The sequence below is a fragment of the Apis mellifera genome, linkage group LG14 (genome assembly GCF_003254395.2).
Source record: "Apis mellifera strain DH4 linkage group LG14, Amel_HAv3.1, whole genome shotgun sequence".
NCBI classification, from domain to species: Eukaryota; Metazoa; Arthropoda; class Insecta; order Hymenoptera; family Apidae; genus Apis; species Apis mellifera.
In genome coordinates, this window is record NC_037651.1 from 9,741,589 (window position 1) to 9,757,992 (window position 16,404).

General features: G+C 46.9%; 1 protein-coding gene across 1 annotated transcript; it reads right to left on the reverse strand.

Moving 5' to 3' along the window:
• Window positions 1-3,204: 3,204 nt before the first annotated feature.
• On the reverse strand, window positions 3,205-16,390 carry LOC410553 (POU domain, class 4, transcription factor 1). Its single transcript, XM_026445195.1, has 5 exons — window positions 16,212-16,390; window positions 5,772-5,821; window positions 4,151-4,484; window positions 4,006-4,034; window positions 3,205-3,823 (listed from the first exon to the last, which is right to left on the reverse strand). The coding sequence occupies exons 2-5, from the start codon at window positions 5,784-5,786 to the stop codon at window positions 3,749-3,751; spliced, it is 453 nt and encodes a 150-aa protein (XP_026300980.1). The 5' UTR covers window positions 5,787-5,821; window positions 16,212-16,390; the 3' UTR covers window positions 3,205-3,748.
• Window positions 16,391-16,404: the final 14 nt, after the last annotated feature.

A 16,404-nucleotide genomic window follows, 5' to 3' on the forward strand; every position in this document is an offset into this window, starting at 1 on the left:
AAGGAACGAGGAAGGTTCGAGGTGGCACTTTGCCGCCGCGAGATAAAGAGATGGGGGAGACATTTGCATTCGTAATCTCGCGACAGCTCTCGACTTACGACGGGAGGCGAAATATCGTGGATTTGTCGGGGAGAGGCTATATCCGCGTTGCGTCACGCGTGTCCAATAATAGCCGAGTCGAAGGAGAGAGAGAAAGGCAAGGTTCGCTCGTAAATTATGGAAAAATTCTCGTCAACGTCCAAACGTGGAATAGAGCCTCGACGGATTGGAGATAAATTCGACAGAGAGAGAGAGAGACTGTTCTCCAGGATCCCTCGTTCGAAGAAAGGAGTCGAGGCGAAGGAAGGAGCAAAGTTGGAACAAAAGGCGCGACGAGGTGAAACGCGGCAAGTAAGTAAGCAAGCGAGCAAGGAAGCAGAGCAAAGAGGGCGGAAAGAGGGAGGCAAGGGAACGATGGAGAAGGAGAGCGGTGGAAGGCAAAGAGCAGCACTGGCTCGTGTGCTACCAGCAACAGGTGCCCGTCAAACAAACGTTCAACGTCTCTGGCAAACCGTCTCTTTCTCCCTCTCGCGCTGACCTTCCCCCCTTTTTCCTTTCTTTCTCCTTCCCTCCCTCTCCCCCTCTCTCTCTCCCTCGCCTCGCACGCGATTCCTGCTAATTGATTCGTCGACTAGAATCGGGGCGCAAGAACGATCTCGTCGATTCGCCTCGATTCAGTAGCGAAGCGACCAACGGATCGAGTCTCTCTCTCTTTCTCTCGTGAGTTAATTCTCGATCTTCGTCTTTGTCTCGTCGAGGACAATCGAATCGATCGACGAAATCGAGTTTCCTTTTCGCAAACTCGAAAAATTATTGTCGAGTATTCCATACATCGCATCAATCTATTGACTCTCGAGTAGTTCCAGGAGGGTGAATGAACGTGGAAAATTGAAACTTGTAAAAACTGTTACTCCTCGTTTATCGTCGACGATTATCGATTATAATCGAGCCTTATTATGAGAAAGGTATGGATCAATATGCGGGCAATCCCTCGATTTTTTCCTCGAAAGCGAAAGGGAAATTATTGATATTTTCGGAACTACGAAAATAACGATCTTAATGGAGAATACAAACGTTCAGCGGAGATATTAACGGACGCAATTAAAATCGGGGCCTGAAAAAACCTGAACACGGTTTAATTTTCTCGAGAGGAGAGAAAGCACCTGCGTTGCTGACGTCGCGGATTCGATTACCGATTTATCCATCGATCAATGGTTGCATGTTGAATTACCCAGAGAAGCAAACGATAAAGAAAGGAGAGATGCAGTTTTCTTAACCATCATTTGGATTTTTCCACCAATGTTTCTCATTTCTTAGAGGACACGATCGAAGCGAATACGATTCGAAAGGTCCACGTCTCCATCGTTCGACCGTTCGAAATTCCTCGAGGTCGTGAATTAGGCGTTCGGGCGAGGCATAGCGCGAGCCATCGAGGCAAACTGGAAGGGCTCCACGGTCTGGCGGCCGTAGCACGCGACACCATATGGTCTCCCCCGATCCCCGTGACCCTTCCCCTCCCCCTATGCACAAAACACGCCTTCCTCGACCGTTCCGCTCCGAGGATACCAAGGCTCTTTCGAGATCTTAACCGAAATGAACGACGAACAGAATATTCTTCCGATCTTATTCTTCTTTTCCAACCGAGATAAGAAGCTCGATGCGTTTCCAAAGATTCGAAGACTCGAAAAGAAGAAGAGAGAGGCAAAAGGAGAAGGGGATGCGGTGTTGCGGTGGTGGAAACTGGACGATAAGTGAAACTCCCGGAGGAGGGAGTACGGGAACACCGGTAACGGCACCCTCGAGGACACTAGAACGCTCATATCCTAATAGAAACGTAATCGCGTAGTCCTGCACGCTGAATAAATTATTAGCAGGCTTACGGCACGGTGGAGGGCCGAGGGTTCGAGCAGCGCGCAACCATATCGGCTGGATTAACGGCGATCCGCACCGTGGGACGCGTCGAGGATTTATTCGGCCGTGACTCTCCACGCTTATTTATTATTATTATTATTATTATTATTTTGGTTCGCCCAGTTATCCATTATTGGCTCGCCAATTTTTCAACCCGCGATTTCTATCCGCCTCGAGAATAATCGTATCGATTATACTCGTGACGATGCGTTATTAAGGATTAAAGATCAACCGTAATGTAATATCGTGTAATCGACGCGCGTTCGAATTTCGCGGGTAAAAAGATCGAAAGAGAATTATTCGCGTTGGTTTCAGTTCACGCGGTGATATCATCGATTACGATAAGTAATTAAGCGAAGAAGGAAACGTACGATTAATCTTATCGAGAGCTCGGCCGAAACCGGGTCCGCCGTTATCGAGCCGATTTCCAAACGTACAATCGGCTGTTTTCAATCGAGAGCGGCCCTGAATCTCGTCCTTCGCGAAATTACAGATATCGGGAGGCTACTCGGCCAATTATCGCCACTCGATCGAAACGTTCTGTTTCGGGTTCGAATAATAAACGGGTTACACGTTTCATGAAAGAATAATCGGTTTGAGTCGGATCGATCGTTGTTGTTCGTCGGGGGGAGAAATTTTTCAAACGCGAAAATCGTCCCGATTCTCCGGAGATAAACGAACGACAAATCGAGGGAGAAAGCATCGGCCTTTTCCCTCCCTCGTATTTATCCCCGTTTTGCCGGGGAATAATTGGTAGGTTTTATCGATGTGTTGGGAGAAACCGAATAAAAACCGTGGCCCGAATAGGAACAACGCCGATCGACGCGAAATAGAAACGAGATTATGAACCTGGAGAAATATCCTTCCAGATTTATCGCCCCCGATAAATCATTATTAACGGAAGAGGGGGCGCGAAGGAAGGAGAATTTAAACAGGTGCGAGAGTGTATTTGATCATCGAGAAGCGATTCGTTTTTTTTCACCCTCCTTTCCTTATTCGCCACTCGAGGAAGAACGCGTAGGACAAATATTTAACGTTCCTCGTATCGATCGACATTATGTTCCATTTACCGAAAGCCTCTCTTCCTTCGCGTGTCGTATTTTCGGGGCCAAACATTTCCCCGCACCGTTCCGTCCAATTCTCGTCGAATCGTTCGAAAACACCGAGAATAATTTTTCTAAACCTTTCTAAACCTCTCCTCTTTTCCTATGTTTTTTATATCCTAATTTTCCTCGAAAACGATTCGCAATTCATTAACGGTAGAAATTAGACGACTAATGTCGTCGAGCGAGATAAATAATCGGTTGGAAAAGCGGAGAACGGTTATTTCTGGATGGATAGTTTTAAAGAACGAAAAAAAGAAAACGAGAGAATGACCAATCGTGGATTAGAGTTCACGAGGAACAGACTCGGAGTTGGATAACTCGGGCTGGACTCTTGGTAAAATCATTATATACTCCATAACCGAGCTCGTAAAGATTACGATCACGAGCGGTCCCTGAGATCATCCACGTCGTGGCGTCTTTCACGAGTTTCGCCTCGAGAAACTGCCAGGAGAAAGAGAGGGAAAGATAAAGAAAGAAAGAAAGAAAGAAAAAGAGAAAAGAAAAAAGAAGAAGAAGAAGAAGAAGTAATTTACGAGCTAACCTAATTCTATCCGTTTTCCCGTCGGTGGCTTTTATCAATCGCGCCGCTCAACTCATACATGGATACTACTATCCCATATACATTCGAAGCCATTATCGAATCCCGATGTGTAAGGGTAAGGGAAACACATTCACTATCGACTGGCATGCGTTTATCGAATCTTTTTCGAGTCACTCACCCAATGCTGCGTTGTTACGACCTCGCCATCCGTTCCGTCAAGGGCCTGCTAAATAAAGAGAAGAAAAAAAAAAAAAAAAACGAACACGAGATCAATTTCTTTCCGGAACACTGGACAAAGAGAGAGAGAAAAAAAGGAAAGAAAATAAAAAAAAAATGCAAACGAAACGTGTCTCAAACTTAATCGTTTCGTTGCGATCTAAAAGGAAAAAAAGCTCGAAAGATACTTACGTCCTTCTTCCTCTTCACGGTTCCCGCGCCTGAAACAATCGAACGGAAAAAAAAAAAAAAAAAAAAAAAAAAAAGAAGAAAAACAATATCAATTCTCGAAATCGAAAATTCTCGCCACGATTAACGGGTGGTTAACGGCACGTACACGGAGATGATAGATGAGAAGAGAACTGACCGGCTGTCGAATTTGGTAACCGTGCTCCATTGGTGCCGGTGGGTGCCGCGGGGTTGGCGGCGGTAGGGGTGGGTGTCCCGACGGAAGGCGGTACCCCTCGACCCCCGAACGGGAAGTAAGGGGAGTCCGGGGAGTAAGCGGCGCCCTCGACGCCTCCGCCGCCACCGCTGCCCCCGCCGCCCCCGTTCCCACCACCACCACCACCACCACCTCCGCCACCGCCGCCTCCACCGCCACCTCCGCCTCCCCCTGGCCCACCGCCTGGCCCTCCCGCAGTCGGCCCGAAACTTCCTCCGCCGTACGCCTGGAAAACGCGCAACATTTTATACTCCTTGACTGGAGTATAAAAAAAAAAAGGAATATTCTTCGAGATTCGAGATCGAAGGAGAAGCGGATCGTCGATTCGATTCGATTCGAGGTTGAAAAGAGGGAGGAAGGAAGGAAGGAAGGAAGGAGGGCGACTTTCGATACAATCCGTATCGAAATCAATACTTCTTATCAAGCGTAGTTTAACAACCGGCTGATTAGATACTGCTCCCTGGCGCCGTGGAAAAAATCTCTGCTATCTCCTCGTAGAAACCTTATTCGTTTTGCGCGTGCACCTTTTCTTCCTTCTTTTTTTTTATTTCGTTTCTTTCTCCTCTCTTTTTCAAATAATCGTCACTCGTGTCGATTTTTTTAATCTATTCGAGGATTGTCGAGATGAGATAATAATCGAAAGTGATGCGAGTTTCCACGAATTATTATCCGCGTTTTCCTTCCAATTAATTAACGATATCCAGAGCGAGGTTGGAAGAAATGGATGGCAAGCCAAGCGGGAGAAGAAGGAAGTACGAGGGATATCCATATTCCGGGATAACTTTTCATCTCGCTTAACCCTCCTTCCCCCACGATGTATATATTAATATATATATATAAATATACGTGTGTGCAGGCGTATAAATACACGGTCGCGAACGAGGGAGAGCGTAAGTGATATTAAAGCCGGAGGTTGACGACGCTCAACCCTCGCGGTAATTCTTACTTCCAAAAGAGACAGAAACTGCGAACTTCCAAAGCGATCGATCCGCGAATTAATTCTTCTCTCGATTCTTCCTCGATACTTTCTTTTGAAAAGGGAGAGTCGATGAAAGAAAAGGAATTTCGTTCGAGAATATTTTTATATAATTTTTTATCCTTCTCGTTTCTCCGGGGAAGGAATTAAATCCCGGATAAGCTAAACGAGTACACTAGATAGGGAAGGGTAGCTGTGTTTCTTTAAATGGGAAAATTTAAAGGACGATGAGAACCGCTTGCCGAAAAATATTACTCGGACTAAAGTTTTGGGATTAGTTTGGAGGGATGGCGCGAGAAAGAGAGAGAGAGAGAAGAGGAAGAAGAAGAAGAAGAAGAAAAGGAGTAACTTTTTCTCGGATAAATTTGCCTCCTCGACTGCAATAATTATTCTGCCCCTGTTTCTTACGTAATCCCGCCTTTTATCTTAAGATTCGGGATGGTCAATTCCTCGAAGGGAAGGAGGAAGGGAAGAAAGGAGACTCGTTCAATTTTCATCCTCGAGTTGTTGGTCATCTTCGATCAAAAACACACTCACCATTCCGTTGTCCATCGTGGGGCCATACGGCGACTGGAAGCCTAATTTTTCTGCAACAGACACAAAAAAGAAGAAGAAAACTTAGAATTGCATTCGTGATGCAAAGGGAAAGATGTAAAAAAAGATGGACGATTTCTCGACTTCTTCCACCTATTTCGAGGTGGGAAGGTAGAGATCGTATCGATAACGAATACGAGAAGAGAAGGGAAAAAGAAGGGGGGAACGGAATAAGGAGACGGAAAAGGCGAGTCGATGGAAAATTAATGCCGGGCATAAATTCGCGCCGTGTCTTTATAAATCAAAACCGCGATCGCGTTAAGAATCCAACCGAGATGTACGCGTTTTCCGCGTTGCGGCTGGGACGCATGCGGAATAAACAACGAGATAAACATTACGAGGTTGCCGCAGTCGAGGCTTCATCCGTTATTAATGCTGCCCGCCACCCCGTGCACACACACACACGCGCGCGCACACGCATGCACTCGCGGATGCGAAAGAAGAGAGAGAGAAAGAGAAAGAGAACGCGGATCCACGCGCTCGGTTCTTGCCAAGAATTTATGAGGATCGGCAGGATTTACCGGCCTCGAAAAACATCCCCCAGCCCGGAAGAATCCCGATTAATTTCGATTCGACGATACTTTATCGTTACATCCTATTATTGCGCGTTCCTTCGCTGCGGCGAACGGAGAAAAGGCTCTTTGGACGGCTTTCGACCGACTATATTTTCTCCTTATATACATACATATATACGATACGCTATGGAAGTGTGTTTCAGGACGAAGACGAAGAGGCGAAGCGTTTATTAATTATTTCGAGTAATTCGGGAAGGCAGGCGATTCTGAAGGAGCGAATCCCCTTGTTATCAAAGTTGTAAGAGGTTGGAAGTCCAGCTGGCCGATAACTAGCCGAGAAAAGGGTGTGCGGTAGAGGTTATAGCGTACAGATATTAGAGGAGAATATATATATATACATATATATATATATGCGTGCGAGGACGATACGACGATACGAGTGTCCAACTACGATCGGTCGAGGTATAACTATGAATCCTAACAGTTTCGGCTTGCTCGTGACATGTTTGCCGAAGCGTGCACTGCCGAGTCTGCAATATCATGCATCAAAGTACAAGCTAAACCGTGGTCCATCGTGTCATCCTCAGAACCAGCGCAAGCCAGCTCGACCGTTATGACGTAGCGTTGAGCACCGGGCCTCCGTGTCACGACTAGTTCGTCTTCCACGCCTCCCGCTACTCCTGCCGCCGTCACCTACCCGATATTTGCCCGATGAACAATCGCCATTACCGAGGATCGATGCGCGATTTACGCGCCATCCAGCCGTTCTTCGACGAACGGATCGCTCCTTCGAGAAGGGAAGGATCGGTCGACGTGTACGCGGGATAGGGAATTACAGGGCGACACCATCTACACGGGATTTCGGCCGGCATCAATTCGGCATTACAGCTCGCGAAACGCGCGACACAACCTCGAAAACCGCGCGCCACGCCACCGTGCGATTTTCACCGCGCGAGACACGACCGCGATTCCGTGGTCACCCCGCGGCCCGGCGTCGTATATATCACCGCGACACCATCGAATTAGAATTACCTGAAATTATCCCCTCCTCCTATCGCGGTTGTCGTTATATCCCGCCAAACAACCCTTCGCGTTGTGTGTATATGTATATGTGTATCCCTCTTTTTCGACCGATTCTATTTCGCTTATTGATTCCGAGCGAAACGGGCAAATCCGTTGGTAATTCCGAAAAATTCCGGGCTGGATTACAACCAATCTTTCCAAATCCACCGCCAATTCGCGCGGGGAGCCGCCACGGGATCAATTAAATCGCGCCAACGCCGCTTCTGCCGCGGCGACGCATGAAAAAAAAGAGAGGAGGAGGATGAGAATATCGGCAAATATTACATGGAAATGCCAGACGAATCTCGTGGAAAAAAAGCGTGGAAAAGCTTAAAAAAAAAGAAGAAAAGAGTAAGAAGAGCGAATTGAAACGACGAACCGATTCATCATCGATCTCATTCTTCTCTCTATCAGAGTCGATGTTATTCGGTCGGGTAGGAAGGAACAGGTGGTAAAAATGCGGCTTAGGCTCCAAGTGAGGGGGCTTAATTAACGAGGGCCGCGTTACACCAATATGGTGGCCGGTTAGATTACCATAATTTTGGTAGTGGACGATCGAGGGATGGATGGATGGATGTTAAGAGACACCGTTACACGCTCGATCGGGCGTACTTAACGCCCGAGGATTAAATGTCCCGGCTAAGTCCCAGGGTTTGGACGATTCCTCGGACGACAACCTTACCCGCCCAATTTTTTCGAAGTCGAATTTCTCGAGGAACGATCACATGGGACGCGACTTTACGCGCGATAAAATTACGAAGCATTTGGTACGAACGATCCGTTCCCACGCGATTCGTACGTACGTCAAATTTCGCTGGAATCTCGACGAAATTTTGTTTCGCGAGATCGAAAGAGATCGAAATCTATCCTCGAATCGAATCGAGCACGGAGGAGAAAAATCTTAATTCGATTCTCTATCGAGGCGAATAATAAAATAATAATCGCATTTTTCTAAACGAAATTTTGTAAATTTTGGAAGAAAAAGATCTATCGGAAGCGATTCTTTTTGAAATGGATGGAGGAAATAAAGAAACAGTCTTAATTCGATCTCATCTCTCTCTTTCTTTCTCTCGAGACGAATAATAAAATAATAATCGCATTTCTCTAAACGAAATTTTGTAAATTTCGGAGGAGAAAGATCTGTCGAAAGCGATTCTTCTTGAAATCGATGGAGGAAATAAAGAAACAGTCTTAATTCGATCTCATCTCTCGAGGCGAATAATAAAATAATAATCGCATTTTTCTAAACATAATTTTGTAAATTTTCGAGAGAAAAGTCTTAATTCGATTCTCTCTCGAGGCGAATAATAAAATAATAATCGCATTTCTCTAAACAAAATTTTGTAAATTTCGGAGGAAAAAGATGTCGGAAGTACTTTTTCTTGAAATCGGTGGAGGAAATAAAGAAACAGTCTTAATTCGATCTCATCTTTCTCTCTCTCGAGGCGAATAATAAAATAATAATCGCATTTCTCTAAACGAAATTTTGTAAATTTCGGAGAAGAAAGATCTAAAGCGGTTCTTCTTTAAATCGATGGAGGAAATAAAGAAACACCTCGAAGAAAAGTCTTAATTCGAGGCGAATAATAAAATAATAATCGCATTTTTCTAATTTTGTAAATTTCTCAAAGATATAATTGTTCTCGACTCGAGTCGAGAAAGGAAACAAAAGAAATCGCTCCCGTCGAAGGAAAGAAAGAGGTGGAAAAGGAGGAGAAGTAGGAAAGGTGAAAGGGGACGAAGGGAAATTTAAAATCTGAAAAGGAGAAATACCTGCGTCCTTTCTGCGCGTATTCCCTTTCTTTTTCGCTCGGATATTTGCGGGACACCCGATACACGCCACGTACCGGCCAGACCCACGCACCCCAACGAGGCCATTTCTATGGGAGAATTCGCGTGTGTAGCACGCCGGTGCACGGTGCCACGCGACCCAAAAGGGTGTTCCAGGTTCTCGCAGGTAAGCGTGAGAGAGGGAGAACGGGAATGGAAAGGGGGAAGAGAGAAAAAGAGAGAGGGAGAAAGAGTTCGCGGAGAAGGGAGAGAGGGAGGAGAAGGTTTACCACCCTAGGGGCCCTCGACCCTAACCGTGGAGGGGGTACGCGCACCACTACCAGAGAGGGAGGAAGAATAGGAGACCAGCGGAGAAAGACGAAAAAAATGTGAAAAAGAACTCAGGTAGACACTGGTGCTCAACCAGCCAACGCTTTCGTTCCAATCGATCCCTTCTATCCATCGATCGCGTTGTCGTCGCTGATATACGTCGATTCCAAAACGCCTCGAAGAGAAATTCGCAAATCCAACATTTTTCTTGATCTCCCTCGAGACCGAGAAGCGTATATAGGAACAATAATCGAAACACGCGCACGCACATTTATCCGTCCTTGAACGCCGCACAGGGAGCTCGGACGTATCCCACGGAAGAGGCACTCGTAATATTCCTTCGTGCACGACACGTCCCTCCCTCCCTTACCACGCTCGAGTAGCGTTACTTCTTCTAGACGTCGATCGGATTCCGTTCTCTCTCCCATTCGGGGAGAGTGGAGCGAAACGGCGGTATCTCGGTCGGAAACCGTTACTTACTTTCTGGAATGGGAGAGATAGCAGGAGCGGTGGAAAGAAAGAAAGAAAGGAAAAAAAAAATGGGAGACCGGGCCTGGCACGTATCAACGCGAAAACTCGGATCGACCGCGAGACCAGAGAAGCGTGAGTATATATATATATATATATATATATATTCGATTCGCAAGAAGGTCGGTTGGGAGCGCGAGGTTCCCTGAGAAAGAGGAGAGAGAGAGAGAGAGAGAGAGAAAGGGTAAAAAAAGGAGGAGGAGAGCATCCGTTGCGGCATTTGGAAGTAAACGGAACAGCGAAGGTGTATTTCGTAGCGGAGAAGACTGGCTGCCACGCGACCATGGGCCCCGTGGTGGGGGTGCAACGGGCCCCGCGGGACCAAGAGGGCTACGGGCAGCGGCAAAAGGGACCGAGTCGAAGCGGTGAGACGAGGCGGACAGCCGAGGAGGAGAGACAGAGGGGGAGGGAGGGGAATATAGCAGCGGCAGCAGCAGCGGCAGCTGTCGCTGTCAGTGCCCCCCTTCGTGTTACCCTAGAAGGGGCCCACCGGAGGACAGTGGCGCAGGCCACGGGGGCTCCAGTGGCTCTCAAATTTTCTTTCCTTCCCATTCCGTCCGGAGAAAGAGGCATTATCGACGAATCGAATGGAAAGAAAGCGAGAGATCGATACGAGAGGATGGAAGGGAAAACGTTCTAGAAATGGATTATCCGACGGGAGGGAGTATCCTTTCGGGAGGGCTCGTTTTGCTCCGTTCTTCGTTGGAACGGGTCCAACTCGGTGTCTCGGCCCGACCAACGATAAACGCGAGCAACGTTCCCCGCGAATTTTAGGTGTAACGACACTCGAGGCATCTTTAGAGCTTTGCTGCCTGCCGAATGCCAAAAGCCTTCCAACTTTCGTGCTCCTTCCAACTGGAGAGACAGAGAGAGAGAGTAAAACCAAAAGGAATGATGGAGGATATGAGTCAACGTTTGCGAACCGGAACAAAGGGAAGCGAAGTAGCAAAATTCCTCGCGGGATAAAATGAAATGGAAATAAAATCTCTTTATTCTAGAAGAAGAAAAAAAAGCAAACCCATACGTGTGCGCGCGCTGCCGTGCCGTCCATCGGCACGTGGCGTACACGTGCTCCGGTTTCGCGCCCCGTCTCTCTTCCTCCCGTTCGCACGGCTAGGTTAACGCGGCTTTTCATTCACGGAGGTTCACGCGAAAGCGGCGTGGCGCAAGAGGACCACCGGCAGGGCTAAGGTTCTCGAGCGAATCTCGTGGATCGCCTCGGGGTCGCGATCAACAGGTGAGAGGCTGCCGCCGCCATTTTCGCCTCTCCAACGTTTCACCAGCACGCGTTCTCACGCGCGTCCACGCTCACTCCTTCCTTCTGCCGACGTTCGATCGGCAGGGAAAAAGCGGAGAGGTGGTGGTGCGTTCGCGATGGTGTTATTTCCTCTGAGAGAGAGACAAAGAGAGATTATCCCCCAGTTCATGGAAAGAGATGACAGGATAGGAAGAAATCGGTGGGCGAGGAGAGTTTGACGAGATAGGTCGAGGAATCTCCGTACGAGGACGTTGGAGATTGCACGGAATTCCAGATGGGTGGAGAGGCGGGCCATTGAACGCGTTGGAAAGTAAGGAGTGGAGGGACAGTGGCACCTGCCAAAAAATCAGAGCCCCCTTTTCTGGCTGGCGCCAGAAGCCGAATGCACATTTGTTCGAACCCCGGTGTCGCGTGTATACACGCGTGTATACACGTGGGCCAAACTTGACGAAATCTGGCCAGATGTCTATTCCGAGCGTGATACAGGTCGACACGAGCACTTGTGTACACGGTAGCCGCGGCTTTTCGCCGATTACCACCGATATACGATTCGTCACAGGTGGGACGCGCCTCTCCTTCCTCGAATCTGTAACCCGTTTATCACTTTATCGATTTATTATTCGAAGAAAAACCTCTCCTCTCTACGCCAATGGGGCGAGAGAACAGCAGGATATGGTAGGTTAATTATCGAAACGAGAAACGAATTTTCGAATATCCTTGCCAAAGATCGAGAAAAAGAACTTCGAGAGACGTTGAATTGATCGAGCGAGAAAGGAATGACAAGTACGTAACTTTTTTTTTTATCCAGTTACCTTTTTCGGTAACCCAATTCTCGCGATGGTTAATGGAGTTTTGCTTTTGCCCGTGGTGAATTTACCTGGGAGCATTGGAGAGAGAGGAGGGAGGAGACGCGAAATTGTGGCGGGGAAAAACGGAGAGGGGGGGAGGGAGAGAGAGAGAGCGAGAAGGAAAATGGAAGAGAAGCGGACGGAGTTTGAGGACGACGGTGTTTCACGGTGTGGCAAATTCATATCGACCATAACGGGAGTGCGGCGAATGGCGGCGTGTGTTCGGTAACGAGGGACTTGCATTAGTCAGGAATTCGAGTCGCGGCCCGTTTCCGCCAACTTCTCCTTCCTTCCCATCTTAGCGTCTAGTCCGAACACTAGAAGCTAATCCAGAGTTTTCCGGATAATCCAAAGGCCTTCGAAGGATTTCGTAAGAGGAGGACGTGAATCTATCTCGGCTTGCGCAACTCGACGATGACCTTAGACGCGGTCGAAAAAAAAAATAAATAAATAAAAATAAACGGGAAAAATATAAACGCATATTGAATTCGAATAGCTCGTATTCGACGAGTGGACTAACATCGTACAAAGCGTAAGTCGTACAATTACATACGAACACACATCATTAGGCATTTTATCGTTAAACGAATTTTTATTCCTCTCCCAGTCGAAAGATAACGAGGATCGTAATAGCTGAGTAACAGCATCTACGCATTTCGCAGAGAGAGAGAGAGAGAGGATCCGCCTGGTTTCGAGACGCAATAGAGAGGCGCGATCGAAAAAAATGGCGGGGAAGTGAAAAGTCGTCCGGAACGATTACGAATTTTTCATCGCGAATAATAAAGTTGGGAGATAAACGCGGCTCGCGAGATCTCCGCTCTGACCTATCGACACTGGCGTAGCACGGATCGAAGGGAACGGAACGGAACGGAACGGGACGGGACGAGGAAGGAAAGGGAAGGGAGGAGGAGCGGTGTTCCACGGAGACGAGGAAAAAACGATCGCGATGCTCGGTGGGAGGATGCTCGTCGGCGGAGAAAGGGATTCGAGTCGGGGCGTCGAGGGATGAGGGGTCGAGGCCGGGAGGGGTGGAAGCAGATGCTCATCGGGCCCCTCCTGTAAATGTAGATTATGCTCATCCTTGATTTGTGTGCGCGCGCGCCCCTACTCGTGAAATGCACTCGGCCTTTCCTAAGAACAGGATCGCAGGAACCTCGTCCAACCAACAATCGTTGTAAACTTTTCCTCCCCGATTTACCTTTTTCCGAAAATCAAATAATCCGCGTATCTTTCGTGAACGCGGTTCCCAATGAATTGTTTAAACCGAAACGATTCCTATTTAGAAGAGTATTAGACGAAATTGGAGTGTTGGAGGCTTACATTTCCAAGTTACGGTTCTCTACATTGGCACGATTGCGAAACCATCCGTTTGCTATATATCTTACATTGAAGATTTTACGCGAGCTGTTGCGATACCAAAGTCGTGTGCGAGGCGCGTGTGCGACCAATAAGCAAGGCGAGAGAAAAGAAGAAAGAGTGAAAGAGAAAGAGAGAGAGCAAAGGAGAAGGCGGTAGGAAGACGGGAATGAAATAGTGGGAGTGAGAAAGAGAGGAAAAGAGAAAGAGAGAGAGAGCAAGAGGCAGGTGCATCACGGTGACACTCCCTCGATAATTCACCTGAGAGAGAAAGAAATAGATAGAGAAAGAGATTGCACGAAAGAGAGAGAGGGAGGGAGGGAGAAGCGAGAAGTAAGAAGAGAGAAAAAGAGAGAAATTGAAGGGACCGAGAGATGGAAAAAGAAAGGAAGAAAGAGAGCTAAGTCACGAGTGTTGTGTCTGGAGCTCGTTTATGGTTGTTCGTTCAAACTCTCGCTCCGGGGAACGAGAGAGTTTCAGAAATGGCGCTCTTGAGTCAGATCGAATCAGCTGCGTATTCCTGCGAGAAGGTTGATACTTTTTGTAATAATCTGACAGTCGCGCGGATTCGTCGCAATCGTTTACGATCAAAAAATTAAACGAATATTTCTTCGTCGAGGAAATACGAAATCGAACGTATTTATATCTTCTTCTTTTTTTTTTTTTCTTTCTAGCGATCGACAAAGAATAATCGATACGAGGTATTCACTGTTGGATAAACGCGTCGTAGACGGTAAACGTTTTATCGTATCCACGGTTTCCCGAAACAAACTCCGCTTCAGGTAAATTTACTCGTGAGTCACTGTCTGATAATTTTAGATCGAATCGACCATTAAAATTTACGCTCCTGTTTCCGCCGCATTACGTGCGATTTTGAACCGTTTTCCCGTTCTTGACGTCGCGCGAAAAACGTTGGAGCGCAACAACTCCGTTCCATTAACGGATAAGCGTCCACGGTATAAACGTTTCTTCCAAATGGAAGGAAATATCCGTGGAATGCACGCCGAGGTTTTCGCGTATTTTTAGATACCCTTGCACTTGAACGATGCGCCCTGACCCTTCGGATATTGAACAATGAACGGGGACGCGGTGCTCGCGCTCCGAATCAAATTGCTCGATTCGAAGAAACGCCAGTCATCCTCTGTGCGCCGACTCGTGTACAATGTTTCCGCTCAAAGTGGCAATCGTTGAAATTAACAGGGGCGAAACGAGCGAAGAATTAACTGGATTGTTGGCAATTGGCGGCCGCCTCGGCAGAACAATTGACGCTTAACGAACCTGACACCGCGTGCGCTTAAACATCGGAATATAAATGAGTAAGACGACGATCGATCCCAAACAATCGGCTCGATATTTTCGAAATTGCTCGGACCGCACTTCAAACATCGTGTCAAACTCGATACGCCGCCCGACCAACGAATCGTATATCTAATCTCCGATTAAACACGAGCTCGCTGCGTGTGTCGACATATCAATCTAAACGCGACTCGTCTAATGAGAAAGAAAAAAAAAAAAAAAAAACGTTTAATTCGGTTGGTCGACAGAGTTTGTTATACTACTTTGATGACACGAAACATTTCCTATCGGCTAGGGAGAACATTTCGTCGAGGCAACCACGCACCTCCAGCGTTTTCCAAACAGCATCCGCAAGCTAAGCAAACATCCGAGACACGGTCGACCAACTATCCCGAGGGACAAGCAAACAGTTGACTTTACAATTCCCTTTGACCAACAATTTTCGAATGATTTCGCTCGCATCGAGGCTAAACGACACTGTTATCCTTATTAAACTTATCTCTAATAAATTAAACCTCGACAATACCAAAATCACGATATTAGATAAAATCGGTTTTTTTTTCTTTTCGAAAACAGATAAGAATATTCGATTACGATATAACGAGCGTACTCGTAAAAAGACAACACGTGCTGAAATTGACGTTGCAATTGTCGCGATAAAAATGAGAACCCCTTTAACCACAATTCGTGCAACGGTCACGACGATGCAACGACTCCGCGAAAGAAACTGTTTCTTTCTCAGGCAGGTGTATGAAAAGAGAAAAATAAAAAAAATAAAAAACATACTAGTCCCTATCCACGACAGACCTTCCAAAGCTGTTTGCCGAAGAAAAGATTTCGATTTATAGTTCCTTACATTACGTCCGAGCGATTAACCTCTAACGATTTCAACGGCGTCGTGAGAAGGACACGTGGTACATGATTGGAGGCTCGCCCAATCATAGGTCAACTTTTGAAAGTGAAATAGAACGATAAATATCGTTATACGAAGTAAATAATAATCATTCGATGATCCTAAGATCACTTAAACGTCACAGATGTATCGCAAACATCTCACGACAATATTCGTATCGACTGAACGTTGTTGCACATGACAGCGGGTAAAAGAGCGACTGAGATAGAGTCTCTGATGTCTAGGTTATGTCGACGATATTCCTCGACTTTAGCCATTTGAATAGTATTTTTTTTGTATACGAGTATAAATGAACGAAAGAACGATAATGAACGATGCAAATGAAGAAACACAATGAGGAACAGATCTCTCTCGAGGGTTAGTTCACTACGACGGGGCAGCACTGTCCAAAGCACTGACAAGCAAACCAAAACACAGAACGGAGCGAGTCAGCCGAGAGAATCGTCCGGCACGGATCCTTGACGTAATCGGGGCTTCGATCGACCAAAACACAACACTCAAATTTACCTAATCCTTCGAGGAATAACTCGTTGACACAAAAAAACCACTAAAGCGACGCTTGTTGGATTTAATACATAGTGCTTTCGCAGAAGACACTAGACACAAGAGACTCCGCCGCTCTATTTTCACACGGCACACGCACAGCACAAGATTTTCCCGATTTTGACTCGAAAGAGTATTTGTTTCGTAACTGACGACA

Coding starts and splice junctions, on each gene's coding strand:
- LOC410553 (XM_026445195.1), bottom strand. Junction 4,035..4,150: donor TTCTCATCTATCATCTCCGT/GTACGTGCCGTT, acceptor CGATTGTTTCAG/GCGCGGGAACCGTGAAGAGG. Junction 3,824..4,005: donor CCGTGAAGAGGAAGAAGGAC/GTAAGTATCTTT, acceptor CTCTTTATTTAG/CAGGCCCTTGACGGAACGGA.